This window comes from Anomaloglossus baeobatrachus, chromosome 1, assembly GCF_048569485.1.
Source record: "Anomaloglossus baeobatrachus isolate aAnoBae1 chromosome 1, aAnoBae1.hap1, whole genome shotgun sequence".
NCBI lineage: Eukaryota > Metazoa > Chordata > Amphibia > Anura > Aromobatidae > Anomaloglossus > Anomaloglossus baeobatrachus.
The window spans coordinates 723,353,143-723,374,505 of NC_134353.1; the positions used below are offsets into that span (position 1 = coordinate 723,353,143).

General features: G+C 44.6%; 1 protein-coding gene across 2 annotated transcripts in view; it reads right to left on the reverse strand.

The window, feature by feature from the left end:
* Positions 1 to 5,216: 5,216 nt before the first annotated feature.
* Positions 5,217 to 21,363, reverse strand: part of ADGRD1 (adhesion G protein-coupled receptor D1) — a 1,069,475-nt gene continuing 1,053,328 nt past the window's right edge. For both annotated transcript variants that reach the window (XM_075341810.1, XM_075341809.1), the window contains 2 exons: positions 18,745 to 18,837; positions 5,217 to 6,083 (listed from right to left, as the gene is read on the reverse strand). In XM_075341810.1, coding sequence (XP_075197925.1) covers positions 5,988 to 6,083; positions 18,745 to 18,837 — 189 coding nt within the window. In that variant the 3' untranslated portion in view covers positions 5,217 to 5,987. The remainder of the gene's footprint in view (positions 6,084 to 18,744; positions 18,838 to 21,363) is intronic.

Here is a 21,363-nt window from a genome sequence, read left to right on the forward strand (position 1 = left end):
GCCATTTTTTAGTTGTTGCTCTCCCGCTGTGAAGCACACATCGCTGTTTGTGACAGCGACAGAGCAACAACTAAATGTGCAGGCAGCAGGAGCCGGCTTCTGCTGACGCTGGTAACCATGGTAAACATCGGGTAACCAAGAAGCCCTCACCTTGGTTACCCAATATTTACCTTCGTTACCAGCATCCGCCGCTCTCAGCTGTCAGTGCCGGCTCCCTGCTCTCTGCACACGTAGCCACAGTACACATCAGGTAATTAACCTGATGTGTACTGTGGTTATGTGTGCAGAGAGCAGGGAGCCGGCACTGGCAGTGTGAGAGCGGCAGACGCTGGTAAAGAAGGTAAATATCGGGTAACCAAGGTAAGGGCTTCTTGGTTACCCGATGTTTACCATGGTTATCAGCGTCCGCAGAAGCCGACTCCTGCTGCCTGCACACGTAGGAGAGTACACATCAGGTAATTAACCAGATGTGTACTGTGGCTAGGTGTGCAGGGAGCCAGCGCTAAGCGGTGTGCGCTGGTAACCAAGGTAAATATCGGGTTGGTTATCCGATATTTAACTCAGTTACTAAGCGCAGCATCGCTTCCACCCAGCGCTGGGGGCTGGTCACTGGTTGCTGGTGAGATCTGTCTGTGTGACAGCTCACCAGCAACCCATGTAGCGACGCTCCAGCGATCCCTGCCAGGTCAGGCTGCTGGTGGGATCGCTGGAGTGTCGCTTAGGGGTACTTCACACACAGCGAGATCGCTACTGAGATCGCTGCTGAGTCACGTTTTTTGTGACGCAGCAGTGACCTCATTAGTGATCTCGCTGTGTGTGACACTGAGCAGCGATCTGGCCCCTGCTGTGAGATTGCTGCTCGTTACACACAGCCCTGGTTCATTTTTTTATTGTTGCTCTCCCGCTGATAAGCACACATCGCTGTATGTGACAGCGAGAGAGCAACAATCCTGAATGTGCAGGGACCAGGAGCCGGCATCTGACAGCCTGCGGTAAGCTGTAACCAAGGTAAACATCGGGTAACCAAGGTGGTTACCCGATATTTACCTTCGTTACCAGCCTCCGCAGCTCTCACGCTGCCAGTGCCGGCTCCTGCTCCCTGCACACGCTAAGCTAAAAAAAAAAACCAAAGAGAAAATTGCATGAAAAATACCCTGACTATAAATAAATAAATTGCAAGTGCTTAATAACAGGGTACTTAGTGTATACATTTTTGCAAAAAGGTAAAAAGCTGTCTCACCTCGTCAAGGTGTACCCATCTGAGACAGTCCCTAACCTACTGAAGTTAAAAACATTATCAATACCTGACTTGTGTCATGTCAAACTCCAATATGAATGGTGGCAAGTGGTCAGCTGTGTCCCAGATTAAATACACAGTGAAGTGAGACGCAATTAGTTGTTCAGTCTCAGTATTAGGAGGGCTGCGCCCCCAACTTGCAAAAAAGCAAGATAACATACAAAAAACACAAAAAACCTGAGCTGAAACAATGTTCAGTAAACATGCAACATTAAGCATGTGAATTGCAGCCTTAAGACTAGAAAAAAACCAAAGAGAAAATTGCATGAAAAATACCCTGACTATAAATAAATAAATTGCAAGTGCTTAATAACAGGGTACTTAGTGTATACATTTTTGCAAAAAGGTAAAAAGCTGTCTCACCTCGTCAAGGTGTACCCATCTGAGACAGTCCCTAACCTACTGAAGTTAAAAACATTATCAATACCTGACTTGTGTCATGTCAAACTCCAATATGAATGGTGGCAAGTGGTCAGCTGTGTCCCAGATTAAATACACAGTGAAGTGAGACGCAATTAGTTGTTCAGTCTCAGTATTAGGAGGGCTGCGCCCCCAACTTGCAAAAAAGCAAGATAACATACAAAAAACACAAAAAACCTGAGCTGAAACAATGTTCAGTAAACATGCAACATTAAGCATGTGAATTGCAGCCTTAAGACTAGAAAAAAACCAAAGAGAAAATTGCATGAAAAATACCCTGACTATAAATAAATAAATTGCAAGTGCTTAATAACAGGGTACTTAGTGTATACATTTTTGCAAAAAGGTAAAAAGCTGTCTCACCTCGTCAAGGTGTACCCATCTGAGACAGTCCCTAACCTACTGAAGTTAAAAACATTATCAATACCTGACTTGTGTCAAGTACCCTGTTATTAAGCACTTGCAATTTATTTATTTATAGTCAGGGTATTTTTCATGCAATTTTCTCTTTGGTTTTTTTCTAGTCTTAAGGCTGCAATTCACATGCTTAATGTTGCATGTTTACTGAACATTGTTTCAGCTCAGGTTTTTTGTGTTTTTTGTATGTTATCTTGCTTTTTTGCAAGTTGGGGGCGCAGCCCTCCTAATACTGAGACTGAACAACTAATTGCGTCTCACTTCACTGTGTATTTAATCTGGGACACAGCTGACCACTTGCCACCATTCATATTGGAGTTTGACATGACACAAGTCAGGTATTGATAATGTTTTTAACTTCAGTAGGTTAGGGACTGTCTCAGATGGGTACACCTTGACGAGGTGAGACAGCTTTTTACCTTTTTGCAAAAATGTATACACTAAGTACCCTGTTATTAAGCACTTGCAATTTATTTATTTATAGTCAGGGTATTTTTCATGCAATTTTCTCTTTGGTTTTTTTCTAGTCTTAAGGCTGCAATTCACATGCTTAATGTTGCATGTTTACTGAACATTGTTTCAGCTCAGGTTTTTTGTGTTTTTTGTATGTTATCTTGCTTTTTTGCAAGTTGGGGGCGCAGCCCTCCTAATACTGAGACTGAACAACTAATTGCGTCTCACTTCACTGTGTATTTAATCTGGGACACAGCTGACCACTTGCCACCATTCATATTGGAGTTTGACATGACACAAGTCAGGTATTGATAATGTTTTTAACTTCAGTAGGTTAGGGACTGTCTCAGATGGGTACACCTTGACGAGGTGAGACAGCTTTTTACCTTTTTGCAAAAATGTATACACTAAGTACCCTGTTATTAAGCACTTGCAATTTATTTATTTATAGTCAGGGTATTTTTCATGCAATTTTCTCTTTGGTTTTTTTCTAGTCTTAAGGCTGCAATTCACATGCTTAATGTTGCATGTTTACTGAACATTGTTTCAGCTCAGGTTTTTTGTGTTTTTTACACGCTAAGCTAAGCGGTGTGCGCTGGTAACTAAGGTAAACATCGGGTAACCATACCTGATGTTTACCTTAGTTACCAGTGTCCGCAGCTTCCAGACGCCGGCTCCGTGCAAGCGCAGCGTCGCTTGCACGTCGCTGCTGGCTGGGGGCTGGTCACTGGTCGCTGGTGAGATCTTCCTGTTTGACAGCTCACCAGCGACCATGTAGCGATGCAGCAGCGATCCTGACCAGGTCAGATCGCTGGTGGGATCGCTGCTGCGTCGCTAAAGTGTGATGGTACCCTTAGTGTCACATCTCACCAGCGACCTCCAAGCAACTTATCAGCGATCCCTATCAGGTTGTATCGTTGTTGGGATCATGGTAAGTTGTTTAGTGTGACTGGGCCTTTAGACTAGCTAGATTAAAAATTTGCAAGATTTATCAAAAGATGAACCACTGATAAATCTGGTGCACATAAAGGGAATCTGTCAGGTGATTTTCTTGTACAAAACTAATGTTATCTTTAAATAAGGCTTAAGGAAAGCTTTCAGGATCAGTAAGATTTATTGCTCTACATTATCCTGTTACCTTGTTGTAAGCTCAAATTCAGTTTGACTTAGTAACTAGTGAAGCATACATAAATACAAACTGCATATTCACTGCTCCCTCCTCCCACCTCTCAGTGCTGACATCAGTGAAAGTAAATATGAACTGAATCTGCGCCCACTTATAAGGCCCCTTTACACACTGAGACTTTCTAGCGATCCCACCAGCGATCCCAACCTGGCCGGGATCGCTACAAAGTCTCTGGTGAGTCGCTGGTGAGCTGTCAAACAGGCAGACCTGGCCAATGATGCAACAGCGACCCAGACCTGCAGAACGACCTAGCTAGTCATTGGGGACGTTGTAAAGCAGCTTTTTGAAAGGGAAGTCGCTAACTAAGTCGCTGTAAAGGCCCCTTTACACACTGAGACTTTCTAGCGATCATGCTGCACAGCGGGAAACAAAGGACCAAAGAATGGTCCTGAGAGATGTGTAGTGATCAGCAACCTCACAGCAGGGGCCAGGTCGCTGATGTGTTTCACACACTGCAATGTCGCTGGGGAGGTCGCTATTACGTCACAAAACCGGTGACGTTACAGCGATGTCGTTTGCAATGTTGCAGTGTGTAAAGCCACCTATACTCCATCTCACCTCTTAGCACTGATAGAGAATAAACTGAAAGGTTGGTGGGGGGAGCAGTGAATATGTAAATTATATTTCCATACACTTCACTAGAATGCAGGAGACACTGAATTCTACAGAGCTTAAAGCAAGATAATAGAGTAAGGTAGACCAATAAATCTTACTGATCCTGAAAAGTATCCTTAAGCCCTATTTAAAGATAACAGTAGTATTGTACTACAAAATCACTTGACAGATTCCCTTTAACAATGACTGGTCTAAAGACCTCCATACAAAGCAGATCCTTGCTGGCCAAACAATGTTTTGGCCAATCTTTTGGCCACTTTTCCCATGCAGTGGAATGCTCATTTGGCCATATATGTTCCTGTGATGTTTACAAGAAAGCAAACATCAGAAGTCTCTGCTGGTGGCTTATCTCAGAGAGAACAAAGCCAGCAGCTATACGAAATCAATGAGTGATCGACATTTTCCAGACAATTGCTTGGCACGTTTCCCCATACACATTAAAGTATCGGCCTAACCCTTTGACATTGGCTGGTCCAGCCAATATTAGTTTGCTGTGTGGGGGAGGCTTAAGTTTGCATTACCTAGGAATTAGACAGCATTGATAAATATGCTCCATTAACTTTGTAGTCTCCTTACTCTAGTATATTTTCTCAGAATTCCCTAATAGAATATTTGACAGTGGGGTTTCCTAAACTGAACAACAGTTTTAAATTATTACTGCTCCTTTAGAGCTCTTCAAATTTACTGCAAAAATTGTTATCATACTACTCAATTCTTGAAATCTCTAGTGTGAGATAGCAAGTTATACAGTTTATTACTGCAATAAAATGAGGAAATGTAAAAATTTGAAACTATACCAAAAGTTCAACAGAATGTACAGTAAGTCGTACATAAACTTTGACTATTTGAGTGCATTTTACAACATATTATTTTCTCTAATACAAAGCAAGTCAGCAGAAATTGCCATCCCTAAGAGTATCTTAGCCTTATTTTTTTTGTGAAGAGGAATCATTGGAGAACAGCAGGTAGGTCTTGTTTTTTAGTAAGATGTCTTCAATAGAGGTGTAAATGTTGACTAACAAGGTGCAATTTTATTCACAGCAATTAATTACACAATGGATATATCAATTTATGTAACAATATAGATCATTGTCTTACCTATCCACCAATATGTGTTTTATAAATAAGTCTGATAAAAGAGAATATCAGCAGTGTCCAGCGAAACAAAACAGTACATTTCATTCATAACAGTCAAGAAAATAATTTCTATATGTGCAATGGATTCATCAGACCGTATTTCATTGTCACACAATAATCCTGTAGTGATCAGTTTAGCAATGCAGTCTATTGCACAATACAACATTACTTTCATCCTTGATGCTTTGTAGATATTTAGCAGAAGATGATCTCTAAGGCATTTTGGCACTTGCTGCCAACAGTGAACAACATTTTATTTGGAGTTGTGTCTTTGTAGTTATACGCTTGAAGACAAATTGGTTTCTTCAGGCTAAAAAACAAAACAATCCCTGTAGTAAAACATGGTGGAAACTTCTTAGTATTCTTAAAGAGAAGACACCTTGAGTCGAATTAAGGAAAGACAAACTTATGTACACGAATGCCTCCAGTGATTTCTTTGTTGGCGGTAAAACTCTCTTATAATCAGACGGCAGACAAGTCAATTCTGTTGGCTGAATTGCTGCTTTTGTCCCATGTATTCATCTTGGTTGGAGACGTATTGGCTCGATTCCCATTCATCTAGAAGGCAAAACAAAAGTCCATAGGATGCCAGTTATATCTTTCAAAAGTTCTCGTTCTTTGACAAATGTTAATAAATGAACAATATAAAATATACTATGATGAAAGTAAAATTTCTATTGATTGTAACTGTTATGAATCTGAACACAAAAGGGCTTTTATGGACATTTTTGGACACTTTTGTCAAGTCCCAAAGGTTCTAAACTTGTATACTGTATGCTCTTTTATTACTTTACAGGATTATGTACTTCACCACATAGGTCACTAAGTGTAATTCAAAGCATCTCACCATTGGGTTGAGGGAAAAGGTTTTAATGATGTCAAAACTAGAGAGACTGAGGCAATGGAAAAATTGTATCCGAAAGTGAAAAGGAATTTTCGAGTTCAGGACCTGGTTGTCAGGAGAAGATGTAAAACCTTGAACTAGTCAAACATTCCAAGATGTTAATGCAGTGGTCCGTAACCTATTTTACCTTGAGAGCCACATTCCACTCTGAGAGAGCGTTGTGAGCCACAATCTGTGCAAAGAAATTATAGAAGACATATTGAGACCAATAACAGTTAACTAAGTATTAAAGGGTTATCACTGGCCATTAGAGGGTTACTCTCATTGTTACCGTTTAATGTGGGTCAGAAGACAAGTGTATCTACTACTCTTTTTTGCTACATTCATATAGCCATTGTAAAACTTGGGCCAGTTACATCCACAAATTTAGAAATTGACTTGCATTGTGGGCAGGCAATCCTTAAATTGATATTTCAGAGTGTGATATATGAATGTCTGAATGAGGCCTTAGGCCAACTTCAACCATATGTGTTTTATAGTCTGAGCAGGAAACATGATGCACAGAGTAAACGAGGGTCTCACAAATTGGACATCATTTGCATATATATATACCACCAACCTACAAGATGAGAAAGAGTGACACTTACTTCAGTGTGGCAATTTTTATTTTACACTAAGTCAGTACCCCAAACTCATCTTTGCCTATATGCTCTCACACAGTAATATTGATCCTAGTGAAGTTAGAGTTCTCACATGGTATGGTACCCCTTTCATGGCCTTTACAGTGCCCCTTTACATATAATATGATGTTACCACAACACACTCACTTTGTATGTGTCCTATGCAGAGATGGAATATCCTGCCAGGACTATTATGTCATATGAAAATGTCACGTGACAACAACAAACAGAAAAACATTTGCATTACGCTATTTTCACAATGGTGAGAAAGTAACACAGGGTCCAGGCAGGATCTTCAGTCTTTGTATACAGTGAATGGTGGAAAAGGGATCTGATGGTCCCCTGCTCCACTGTTATACTGAGTAGTATCTGTGTCCTGAGAAGAGAGATAAAACTGAAGTTGGGACATAGTCACTACTTCCAACAAGACAGTAGAACCGCTACCTAAATTGAGGACAGTCTCGCTGGATTCATATTAGGGGTCAGTCTATATTTTGCAGTTTATGGAGAATAACCACGGCACTTTTGTTGTGGTACCCAAGTAGGATCCAATCCCTTGGTATAGTATGAAAGAGAGACTTGGCACTCAGATTGCTGAACAAGTGCTGTGATTTTTTTAATTTTGAAATCCTTACAAAGTGAAAAGAGCACAGATGTTTCGGTCCTAATACCTCGGACCTTCATCAATGTGCATGCTGGAGTTCACTTGTGGATTAGTATCATAGATGCTGCTAAGGAGACTGCGGTGTCCACCGCTGTGTCGGGGCAGCCTGCTCAGACTGTGCTGAGTTGCATTCTTTTATTCTTACTAAACACCTCTGCATCAGGCTGTGTGCTGTGAGTTTTTAGTGACTTTTTGATACTGCGTATTTTTACTGCGTCAACAATGCAGCGTCTTACACTTCCAGCAAGTGGATGGATTTTTTTAGAAATATCATGTCCACTGTGCTTTGTTTGCTCAGCATGAACTGACCTGCGGTGCGTATTTCCAATCTGGAGCACATCATTCTTTCTTGCGGGTGCGCTGAGTTTTATGTGCAGATGTAGAAAATCCGCAGGTAAAAAGGCATATGTGTTTTTAGCATGGTTCCGCTGTAGAAACACATCAAAACTCATGTAATCTGCACAGAAGTATATCAAGAAAGTTTTGCCAAAGTCAAATTCTAGGAAGTATCAAAAATAAAGCGGCTTTGTTTAAAATATGACAAACCAAAAAGAGGGAAAAAAACGCAGCATCAAAAAAGCAACTACATTTACATAATATGTGAAGAAATTCTGCAACATTAAAAACTCACCAAAAGCTCATTGTGGGAACTTAGCCTAAAGGGGGCTTTACACGCTGCGACATCGCTAATGCGGAGTCGTTGGGGTCACGGAATTTGTGACGCACATCCGGCCGCATTAGCGATGTTGCTAAGTGTGACACCGATGAGCGATTTTGCATCGTTGCAAAAACGTGCAAAATCTCTCATCGGTGGCATGGGGGTCCATTCTCGATTATCGTTACTGCAGCAGTAATGATGTAGTTCGTCGCTCCTGCGGCAGCACACATCGGTATGTGTGACGCCTCAGGAACGAGGAACCTCTCCTTACCTGCCTCCCGGCCGCTATGCGGAAGGAAGGAGGTGGGCGGGATGTTACGTCCCGCTCATCTCCGCCCCTCCGCTGCTATTGGGCGGCCGCTTCGTGACGTCGCTGTGACGCCGCACGGACCGCCCCTTAGAAAGGAGGCGGTTCGCCGGTCACAGCGACGTCGCCGGGCAGGTAAGTATGTGTGACAGGTCTGGGCGATGTTGTGCGGCACGGACAGCGATTTGCCGGTGTCGCGCAACAGATGGGGGCGGGTACCCACACTAGCGATATCAGGACCGATATCGCAGTGTGTAAAGTAGCCTTTAGACCGCGTGCACACATTAAATATTTGGTCAGTTTTGTACCTCAGTATTTGTAGCCAAAACCAGGAATGGGTATAAAATAAAGAAGTGGTGCTGTATTGCTATTATACTTTTCCTCTGACTGTTCCACTCCTGGTTTTGGGTTTCAAATACTGATGTAAACAACTTACCAAATACTCAACGTGTGCACATGGTCTTAAAGATCATAATCAACAACATTTTATATTCCGTAAAAAGGTTATCCGGGCCTATTGGCTAATGGAGCTTCTTTGCATCATCGAGGGATCTATGGCCCATAAAAAGTTTAATCATAACAGAATATCAAACTCACAAACTATTTCTAAGATGCTGGAATCATAAAAACGTTAAGAAACATACTATTACTCAATCTGAGTTTGCCATTGTTCTCATATATTATTATATTTTCTGCTTGCTTTTCCATCACTTAAAAAAGTCTTCTCTTTGTTCACACATTTTTCAAAGTCATGCTTGCTGCAAGTATACCAAATATTACAGTTATCCGATACTTGAAAATCCACTTCATTGTGAACTCTTACGGATATGTATAGCACATTTTCCTCTCCTTGCTTGTTCTGATCAAAAAAAGTCACAAACCATTGCAGAGAATCCTGTTTTCTCTTATGATTTAGACAAAACATAAGAATAGAATCTGTCCAGACTTTGATTGTAAGAGTTAATACTTCTTTCATTTGTATCCATATTTTCTCGTGCCTTCCAAGAGCCTTAACTTTTTATGTTTGTTATTACAGCCATATGGGGCTTGTTTTTTGTTGATTAGGTTGTTTTGAATGACACTATTTAATGTACTGTTTCATTTACCATCTAATGTATTGAAAAAATTTAATTTGTTCTAGAATGAAATTTAAAAAAAATTGCAATTGTGCAATTTATTCTTGGGTTTTATTTTTACAGCATTCACTGTATGGCAAATAAAGACCTGAAACTTTATTCCGTAGGTCAGAATGATTATATTTACACCTTATTGATATAGAGTTTTACAATCTTAGCTTATATAAATGTGGTGATACAATAATTTTAAGATAATGTTTTTTTTGTGTGAAAAGTTGTAGTTTTACTGATTTTATAAGATGTATATCTAGAAATAGCAGGAATGGCATTTGCCCTGGGCACAACCGGCAAGGGGCACCATTGGGCTGCACAGTGGAGTTTTCTGCCCCACCCACATCTTAGTAGGACTTGGCTACTCTCTGAGCTGGCTATCAAGTTGACATTTGTACATATATTAACTTCTGTATTGCAATGTTTTGTAAATATTGCAATTCCTCTGAAGCTCTGCCTGTGCAGGACTTCATGGGAGCACAAAGTTGGCAGACACCAGGTCTTAAACCAGAGGTTAGTAGAATGTCAAAGGTTGTGCCCTCAGCACTCACTTACTACTTAGATGATTTCACTCACTTTGGTATCTAAGATGCTAAACTGCAGAGATTGGAGCAGACCAGTTACTGGTGAATGATGGCTGTATACAGGGCTGCCATGAGGGCATTACAACCGTGACTAGTGTAGGGGGCCCGGTGAAGAAGAGGGCCCGGCCGGGCCCAGGGTAATTACTTAGTTTTATTAAGTGCCGGGTCGGCCAGGCTCTCCTCTTCACCATCCCCACAGCCACAGCAAATGGGCCTGGCAGTGTCGCTTCGGCTACTATACATGGCTAATTTGCATGTGATAGGTGCAGCATGCAAATTAGCCATGTGCTGGACTGGAGACTGGGTCTGTGGTGCAGAGGGAGGGCCCCGAATCACAGTCCCTGCCTTTCTTCAACTGAATGCGCGTCAGAGGGTGCATCCAGTGAGCAGATGCACACAAGGAGGCCTGGACACCCTGACAGCCCAGGCCCCTCATCTTTCATTATTGTACTCACCGGGCCCCAGGGTAGTGGGGTGCTTGATGTGGGGGTCCATGGTGACTCTCCAGTGGCTGCATGAGAGTCGAAAGTTCTCTGAGCCGCTGTCAAGCTGACCACAGCTCACAGAATCTGCAGCGCTGGCCGCCATGGATCAGCCATATTAGCATCTATTAGACAGCCCGCCAGTACAAGCCCTGACCAGGGGATGTCAGCAGTGTGATCCAGTCAGCTGATCACGCTGCTGACATCACTCCAAAAGCAAAGGCACACACAGAGCTGTGGAAAGTGCTCCAATGGAGCTGAAGACACTGAAGATTGATAGTAATTAGCGGACAGGGGATGGGGTGTGTACGTGGAACCCAGAATGGGGAGCAAGGGGGTGTTAAGTGCACAGACAGTATGTGGACTTAATGGAGGGGGAGTATGGGGAGCCATGGCTTAAATTTAAAGACAGTACAGGGAGCATGAGGGTAGGATGGGTGCAGATACAGTATTAAAAGTGGGTCCGGACACAGTATGAGGAGGGGGATGGATGTGGACATTGCATTGGGAGACTGGTGATGGATGCAGACAAAGTATGAGAAGTGAGGGGGGATGGGTGCGGACACACTATGAGGAGGGAATGATGGGTGCGGACACAGTATGAGTAGGGTGATGGGTGCAGACATAGCATTGGGACAGAGGGGGGATGGGTGCAGACAAATTATGAGTAGAGAGGGGATGTGTGCAGACATAGTATGGGAAGTGGGGAGAATGGATGCGGACACACTAATGGGAGAGAGGGGGGATGGGTGCAGACACACTGAAGAGTGAGGGGGATGGGTATGGACACATTATGGGAAGTGAGATAGGATGGGTGCAGATAGTATGATCAGTGAGGGGCGGATAGGTGTGGACACAGCATGAGGAGTGAGGGGATGAGTGTGGACACAGTATGAGGAGTGAGAGAGGGATAGGTGCAGACACAGCATGAGAGGGGGATAGGTGCGACCACAGTATGATGAGAGAAGGGATGGGTGCAAACACAGTATGAGGGAGATTGGTTTGGACACAGTATAAGGAGTGATGGGGATTAGTGCTGGCACAGCATGAGGAGTGAGGAGGATGGGTGCAGACACAGTATGAAGAGGGGGATGGGTGCGGACATAGTATGGGAAGCAAGGAGGTGTGCACACACTGCACACTGTCAGGATTCTCTGGTGCCGGCTGTGAGAGTGGGAGGTAACAAAGCCATAAGTATGCTAGTTACATACATGTTTAAGGAATTAGGAAGAGCAGCTTGTCATCACATGACTCTAAATATGAAAGTTGCATATGAATGATTGCTCACATGACGACTACTCAGACTGCTTTGGTGGAGGGAGTGGAGTACAGAAGTGGAGTTCTTCCAGAGTGGACATTGGGACTGTAGAACGTTTGAGGTGTGGAGGCGGAGCTAAGCGGCGGTCGGGCTGGAGTGGAGCCTGGGTTGAGTTTCAAGGGGGCCCGAAAATGTTGCCTGTATGGGGCCCTGAAATTCCTGGTGGTGGCCCTGGCTGTATTACACACCTGGCCCTATGCTCCTAAGCTAGCTCCATCCAACAACAGATCAGATATAAGGTTCAGTTTCGTGGTCACATACATGTGCATCTTAATAAATTAGAATATCATCAAAAAGTTAATTTATTTCAGTCATTCAATATAAAAAATGAAACACATATATTATATAGAGTCATTACACACAGAGTGATCTATTTCAAGTGTTTTTTTCTGTTAATGTTGATGATAATGGCTTACAGCCAATGAAAACCCAATAGTCATTATCTCTGATAATTAGAAACCCAAAAGTCATTATCTCTGAAAATTAGAATAATTATCACACAAAACACCTGCAAAGGCTTCCTAAGCATTTAAAATGGTCCCTTAGTTCAGTAGGCTACACAATCATTTGGAAGACTACTGACTTGACAGATGTCCAGAAGGCAGTCATTGACACACTCCATAAGGAGGGTAAGTCACAAAAAGTCACTGCTAAAGAAGCTAAAAAGGATAACTGAAGTGAGCACCAATATGTATATCTATATATATAATTGCCTTATTCTGTCTGTCTGTCTGTCATGCTCCAAAATTGTGTCACCGTGACATGTCCTTACGGTGACACAAAGCTGATTGGCCGCTGGGTTCGCCATGGCCCCGCCCCCCCACACGGATTGGCCTCTCGCCCCGGCTCTCTGCAGGCCCCGCCCCCCTCACGCAATGCACGCTCGCTCTAGCCCAACTGACACGGAGCCCCGATTCCCAGGTGAGTACACACACACATCGGATCACACACACCTCACACATCACAACATGCTGGGATATCGCTTGCTTCTACACCGGCTCCGTCAGGATCCCAGCAGCGCCACACATAACCTTGCGATGCTGGCATCTTAACGGAGGCCGTGAAAGCTGGTAATTATTATACACATCGGGTAACTAAGGTCCCTTAGTTACCCGATGTGTATCATAGTTACCAGTGTACACCGGCTCACACTCACTCTCACACACACATCACATCGCATCCACATATCAAGGTCCTGCAGCTGCGGAACATACATAACATAACAGCACACACACACACACACATACACACAAATCAGATCACACTCACACACACCTCACACATCACATCGCATCCACATACTCACAACATCCTGGGATATCGCTTGCTTCTCGGCAGCGATACTGTGCTGTTGTGAGCTTCCAGGACCTGCCGGGGGATCACATGGCCAGAAGCATGTGATATCCCCGGATGTTGTGAGTATCAGCGCGTATGTGCGATTTCGTCAGTGTCTGTGTGTGTGAGTGTATGCGATCGGGTGTGTGTGAGTGTATGCGATCGGGTGTGTGTGAGTGTATGCGATCGGGTGTGTGTGAGTGTATGCGATCGGGTGTGTGTGAGTGTATGCGATCGGGTGTGTGTGAGTGTATGCGATCGGGTGTGTGTGAGTGGATGCGATCGGTTGTGTGGGTGAGTGGATGCGATCGGGTGTGGGTGAGTGGATGCGATCGGGTGTGGGTGAGTGTCGGCAGAGGAGCACGGCGTGCGGGAGGAGGCTGGGAGCAGAGAGGCTGATCTTGGGGAAGGCTGGGAGGGGGAGGCTGATGCTGAGGGAGGCTGGAAGGAGAGAGGCTGAGCAAACGTGCTCCATCCGCCATACTGCGCACTCCCCATCGTGCTGCATCCCCCATGCTGCGCACTCCCAAACGTGCTCCATCCGCCATGCTGCGCACTCCCCATCGTGCTCTATCCGCCATGCTGCACACTCCCAAAAGTGCTCCATCCGCCATGCTGCGCACTCCCAAACGTGCTCCATCCGCCATGCTGCGCACCCCCCATCATGCTCCATCCGCCATGCTGCGCACTCCCAAACGTGCTCCATCCGCCATGCTGCGCACTCCCAAACGTGCTCCATCCGCCATGCTGCGCACTCCCAAACGTGGTCCATCCGCCATGCTGCGCACTCCCAAATGTGGTCCATCCGCCATGCTGCGCACTCCCAAACGTGCTCCATCCGCCATGCTGCGCACTCCCAAACGTGCTCCATCCGCCATACTGCGCACTCCCAAACGTGCTCCATCCGCCATACTGCGCACTCCCCATCGTGCACCATCCGGCATGCTGCGCACTCCCAAGCGGATGGAGCATGATGGGGGGTGCGCAGCATGGCGGATGGAGCACGTTTGGGAGTGCGCAGCATGGCGGATGGAGCACGTTTGGGAGTGCGCAGCATGACGGATTAAGCACGTTTGGGAGTGCGCAGCATGACGGATGGAGCACGTTTGGGAGTGCGCAGCATGCCGGATGGTGCACGATGGGGAGTGCGCAGTATGGCGGATGGAGCACGTTTGGGAGTGCGCAGTATGGCGGATGGAGCACGTTTGGGAGTGCGCAGCATGGCGGATGGAGCACGTTTGGGAGTGCGCAGCATGGCGGATGGACCACATTTGGGAGTGCGCAGCATGGCGGATGGAGCATGTTTGGGAGTGCGCAGCATGGCGGATGGAGCATGTTTGGGAGTGCGCAGCATGGCGGATGGAGCACGTTTGGGAGTGCGCAGCATGCCGGATGGTGCACGATGGGGAGTGCGCAGTATGGCGGATGGAGCACGTTTGGGAGTGCGCAGCATGGCGGATGGAGCATGTTTGGGAGTGCGCAGCATGGCGGATGGACCACGTTTGGGAGTGCGCAGCATGGCGGATGGAGCACGTTTGGGAGTGCGCAGCATGGTGGATGGAGCACGTTTGGGAGTGCGCAGCATGGCGGGTGGAGCACGTTTGGGAGTGCGCAGCATGGCGGATGGAGCATGATAGGGGGTGCGCAGCATGGCGGATGGAGCACGTTTGGGAGTGCGCAGCATGGCGGATGGAGCACGTTTGGGAGTGTGCAGCATGGCGGATAGAGCACGATGGGGAGTGCGCAGCATGGCGGATGGAGCACGTTTGGGAGTGCGCAGCATAGGGGATGCAGCACGATGGGGAGTGCGCAGTATGGCGGATGGAGCACGTTTGGGAGTGCGCAGCATGGCGGATGGACCACGTTTGGGAGTGCGCAGCATGGCGGATGGAGCACGTTTGGGAGTGCGCAGCATGGGGGATGCAGCACGATGGGGGGTGCGCAGCATGGGGGATGGAGCACGATGAGAGGTGCACACCTCCCCCCAACACACACACACACGCGCACTGCACAACACACACACACTAGGAATCACAAACAACGCCCTACACAGACACCCACACACACAGACAACGCTGCACACACAAATATACGCACATACCGCACAACACACACATTGCTCAAAACATACCTCCCCCAAAACACACCACACACACACAAACCGCACAACACACACACACACACAACGCTACAGACACACAGCGCTCCACAAACAACGCAACACACGCAACACACATACAACACCGCTCTCACCCCCTGCGACACTCAGAACATGTACAGCGCCCTACACAAACACTTGGTAACTACACACAACAACATCTATATATATATATATATATAACAAAAATCATACATGAACTACACAATACGTAAATTCTAGAATACCCGATGCGTAGAATCGGGCCACCTTCTAGTATATACATATATGCAGAGTGCAAGCCAAAAAATACATAATAAATAAAGATGAAGGCTGCACATCCTAATTTGATAATGGTATAATGCTATAAGCATGCTGAAAAATGCAATGAAAAATGCAATTTGCTAATTAGAAAGTGAAAATGTGAATAATAATATGCATACCTGCCAAGAATATTTGGAAAAAAAGAGATATTTAGCAATCGGATTGATCAATGTAACTGAGCCCCAATACCTCGCCAAGGTACATCTCTATTTTGGGGTCCCTAGGTATGTCTGTGACCCTAACTCTGTGTCATCTTAATGAAATTAAAAACTGCTGTGTGTGGAGAGCAGTAACCAAGGACTTACTTATATAGGAGATGGAAAAAACATGGCCGAAAGAGGCAGAGCTGTGTTCACAATCAGAAAAAAACTTCATAATACTAAAAAGGATAACTGAAGTGAGCACCAATATGTACATATACAGTATATGTATGCAGAGTGCAAGCCAAAAAGGAGAGTAAGTCACAAAAGGTCATTGGTAAAGAAGCTGGCTGTTCACAGAGTGCTGTATCCAAGTATATTAATGGAAAGTTGAGTGGAAGGAAAAAGTGTGGTAGAGAAAAGTGCACAAGAAACCGGGATAACCGCAGCCTTGATAGGATTGTTAAGGAAAGGCCCCTCAAAAATTTGGGGAAGATTCACAAGGAGTGGACTGCTTCTGGAGTCAATGCTTCAAGAGTCACCACACACAGACATATCCAGGACATGGGCTACAACTGTCACATTTCTTGTGTCAAGCCACACATGACCAATAGACAGCACCAGAAGCATCTTAACTGGGTCAAGCAGAAAAAGAACTAGACTGTTGCTCAGTGGTCCAAGATGTTGATTTCAGATGAAAGTAAATTTTGCATTTCATTTGGAAATCAAAGTCCCAGAGTCTGTAGAAAGAGTGGAGAAGCAAAGCACACAATCCAAGCTGCTTGAGGTCTAGTGTGAAGTTTCCAGAATTAGTGATGGTTTGGAAAGCCATGTCATCTATTAGTGTAGGTCCATTGTGTTTTATCAAAACCAAAGTCAGCGCAGCTGTCTACCAGGAAATTTTAGAGCACTTCATACTTCCCTCTGCCAACCAGCTTTTTGGAGATGGAAATTTTAATTTTGCAGCAGGACTTGGCACCTGTCTACACTGCAAAAAGTACCAATACTTGGTTTAATAACCAAAGTATCACTGTGCTTGATTGGCCAGAAAACTCACCTGACCTAAATCCCATAGAGAATCTATGGGGTATTGTCAAGAGGAAGATGAAAGACACAAGACCCAGCAATGCAGATGAGCTGAAGGCTGCTATCAAATCAACCTGGGCTTCCATAACACCTCAGCAGTACCACAGGCTGATAGCCACCATGCCACGCCGCATTGGTGCAGTAATTCATGCAAAAGGAGCCCCGACCAAGTATGGAGTGCATTTACTGTACATACTTTTCAGTAGGTGTACATTTCTGCATTTAAAATCATTTTTTCAGTTGGACTTATATAATATTCTAATTTTCTCAGATAATGACTTTTGCGTTTTCATTGGCTGTAAGCCATAATCATCAACATTAAATAACCAATTTAAATAGATCACTCTGTTTATAAAGACTCTATATAATATGTGTTTCACTTTTTATATTGAATTACTGAAAGAAATTAACTTTTTGATGATATTCTAATTTATTGAGATACACTTGTATCTACAGTACATGAATACAAATGTCTAAATCACATGTAAACAAAGTGTTAAAAAGGTACTATAAACAGTAGAAATCAGAAAAAACAATAAAATAAGAATTTTTATTTATATATATAGATTTCTGATCGCAAAGCAAGATGATTTACGGGATCACTCGTGTTTTTTTTATTGTACATTTACTTAGCAAGTGTTAACAGTATGTGTTGAAGTTATTTACCCATTGGTGTTTTCTGCTATTTCCTATACTTTTCCTGTCCGTTCCTGTAACATGAAACCACAGTTGTGACTAGTAGGTTCACACAGTGTTTTCTGTGGGGATCAGATGTCACTTTTGCGATTTAGGTCTATGAGACTCAGAATAAGGCTGGATTAACACGAACGTATGAAAAAAAAACCTGTCCCATTCTCGTCCAGGAGACTCAGACGAGTGATATCCGTGTGGTATTCAGTGTGTACTGCCAGTACTATGCAAGTGGGTGAATATTTCCTCACTTGTCATTCGTGTACTGTCTGTTTGCTGTTCGTGTGCCATCCATTTTTTTCTCAGTAGCTATTAGTCATTTACAGTCAAACAGTGTTCTGTGCTAATGTTAGTAATGTATCTATAAAATTGAACATCACTAAGATGGTCCATGTGCCGTCTGTGTGGTCTCTGTTTTTTTTTTTTCCGCACCTATTGACTTGTCTTGACGAGTCTTGGACGATTTCGGCAACAAATCGCAGCTTGTTGCAACTTTTCTCTCATCCAAAATCCGGATGAGAAAAAAGCTGGCCAACTGCTCTGCCTCATTGCCTAAGATTGGTCCAAGTGCAATGCGAGATTTTCTTGCATTGCACTCGTCCAATTCATACGCTCATGTGAGCGTACCCTAAGGCTCTTAGACTAGGAAAGAAACTGACTTTATGCTATGTTAATAGGAAAGTCAGAGATGTGGGAGAGGATCAGTGTAGTGCTAGAAATGGTAGACGACAGCAATGGGTAAGTATTTTAATGCACACATAGCACACATTATTTTTTGCTAACAGGAAGAACAATAAAAAATGCTGCATTTGTCATTAATGAGACCTAATACCTGTTACTTACTACATCAGAGTTGAACGGCTTCACATTGATGTTCCGAATAGAGCTACTTGTCAATGACCACACCTTTGTTTTGTGCTTGAAAGCAGCTCGCACCTTAAGAAAGATAAAAAAATAAATAATCCGAAGTGCACTTTATAATGCAGAAGTAGAGGTGCAGGTAGAGAAGGGTGGACCCCTTAGTACAGGGGTGGGGAACATGCAGCCCACGATGACTTTTCCTGCGGCTCCCGGGGACCACAGTGCTTGGGCGGCAGCCGCAGTCTTACCGGTTGCTGGCCCTTCAAATTCTAAGGGTGATGCGAGGACGCGTGATGCTCAGGGTTTACCCTGTGTGCGGGGTAAGTTGGGTAACAATAGATCAAATACTGAGCCCAGTAACCAAAGGCACGCACACACTACCAAGCATAGGCTATAACTGGCAGAAATTGGCTGCAAGGAGCCAGCTGAAGAGCCACATAATCACTCCAAAAATGAAACACATGGAGGAAACCCAGCACACTCCAGCTTCCGATTAGATGGCTAAACAGTCTATCACCATACTGACAGCTCAGCACACCCCAGCCTTTAATTAGACAGTTGAACTTTCCGTCAACATACTGGCACATTATGGTCCAAAGTCAGAATTCCATTAAAGGAGTAAATAAAGACAAAGGAGCTAGGCTAGTCAGGAGAAAAGCCCAAAGTTGGGTAACAATTAGAGTTGAGCGGACTGGGAATAATCCGGGTCCGGCGGATCCGCGGCGGGTTGATAAAGAAGTCCGGATCCGATCCGGAATCCAGCACCATATATGTCAATGGGGAGTGGAATCCGGGACAAGAGAGAGAGAGAAAAAAAACCCAAAACAGATCCGGATCGTGCACCCGGAATCCCACGTCGGACTCGGATCTGCCGCTCAAACCGTGCGGATCCGGATTTTGCCGATCCGGGTCTGCTCAACACTAGTAACAATGGATCAAATACTGAGCACAGGAACCAAATGCACGCACACACCACTGAGTATAAGCTAAAACTGGTAGTAATTGAAGGCAAGGAGCCAGCTAATTAGCCTGGTAATCACTTCAAAAAAGGAGACACATGGAGGAAATCCAGCATTGTCCACCCTCCGATTAGATGGCTGAACTGTCTATCACCATACTGACAGCTCAGCAGGCCTTAGGGTACCTTCACACTTTAGCGATGCAGCAGCGATCCGACCAGCAATCTGACCTGGTCAGGATCGCTGCTGCATCGCTACATGGTCGCTGGTGAGCTGTCAAACAGGCAGATCTCACCAGCGACCAGTGACCAGCCCCCAGCCAGCAGCGACGTGCAAGCGACGCTGCGCATGCACGGAGCCGGCGTCTGGAAGCTGCGGACACTGGTAACTAAGGTAAACATCGGGTATGGTTACCCGATGTTTACCTTAGTTACCAGCGCACACCGCTTAACTTAGCGTGTGCAGGGAGCAGGAGCGGGCACTGGCAGCGTGAGAGCTGCGGAGGCTGGTAACGATGGTAAATATCGGGTAACCACCTTGGTTACTCGATGTTTACCTTGGTTACAGCTTACCGTAGGCTGTCAGACGCCGGCTCCTGGTCCCTGCACATTCAGGATTGTTGCTCTCTCGCTGTCACACACAGCGATGTGTGCTTATCAGCGGGAGAGCAACAATAAAAAAACGAACCAGCACTGTGTGTAACGAGCAGCGATCTCACAGCAGGGGCCAGATCGCTGCTCAGTGTCACACACAGCGAGATCGCTAATGAGGTCACAAAAAACGTGACTCAGCAGCGATCTCAGTAGCGATCTCGCTGTGTGTGAAGTACCCCTTAGCCTCTGATTGCATGGCTGAAATGTCCATAACTATTCTGTCTGCTCAGCATGCCCAAGCCTCCATCTCAGCACACTCCTACCAAAGATTGGATGGCTGAACTGTCATTCTCTGCATCCAGAAACACTGTTAGGAGAAATTGTGACATTTTCATTAATTACAAATATGCCACAGTTTCTGGGCTCCTGTATTTTTAGGAGTTATAAGTATCAGATAAAGTCTTTGAACTCCTCATACTATTTTATATCTTAATCACAAATGTGCCTTTGACAGAGTATTGTCACTATAAAGATAAGTCAGTTTGTAAGTTGTTTGGGCAAAGAAAGGAAATTGACTTCCAAAAGCACCAAGACAACATAAGAATTGGCAATGAACAAACTCATCAAAACAGCATATCATTAACATGACCCAAAATTGAAAGAATAATTTGAACTAATCCTATCAAATCCTTAGACACTTGACAGAATCTTTGTGGATAGTGCTGTACTGAGGATATGCATGAAAAATAAAATCTGACATCTGCATTAATCCAACACTCAACTCTTACTATCTCCCTAGAGATCTCTTCTGATCCATTATCTTAGCATTATAACAAATTTAATATTTATGTAAGTGATATAAATTTTCTAGAAAGAGCGGAAAGTAGGATAAGAAAAGCTTTAGAGAATAACGTAAAGGCAGGGAAATTTTAATATTTTAACTGACACTTACAGAAGCTAATGATGAGGCAAACTTTTTAAGGCAGCTGGGGGCGAGTTTCTAGTGTTCTCTAATCTCCACCTATTCATCCAGTCTCTGCAAAATGACT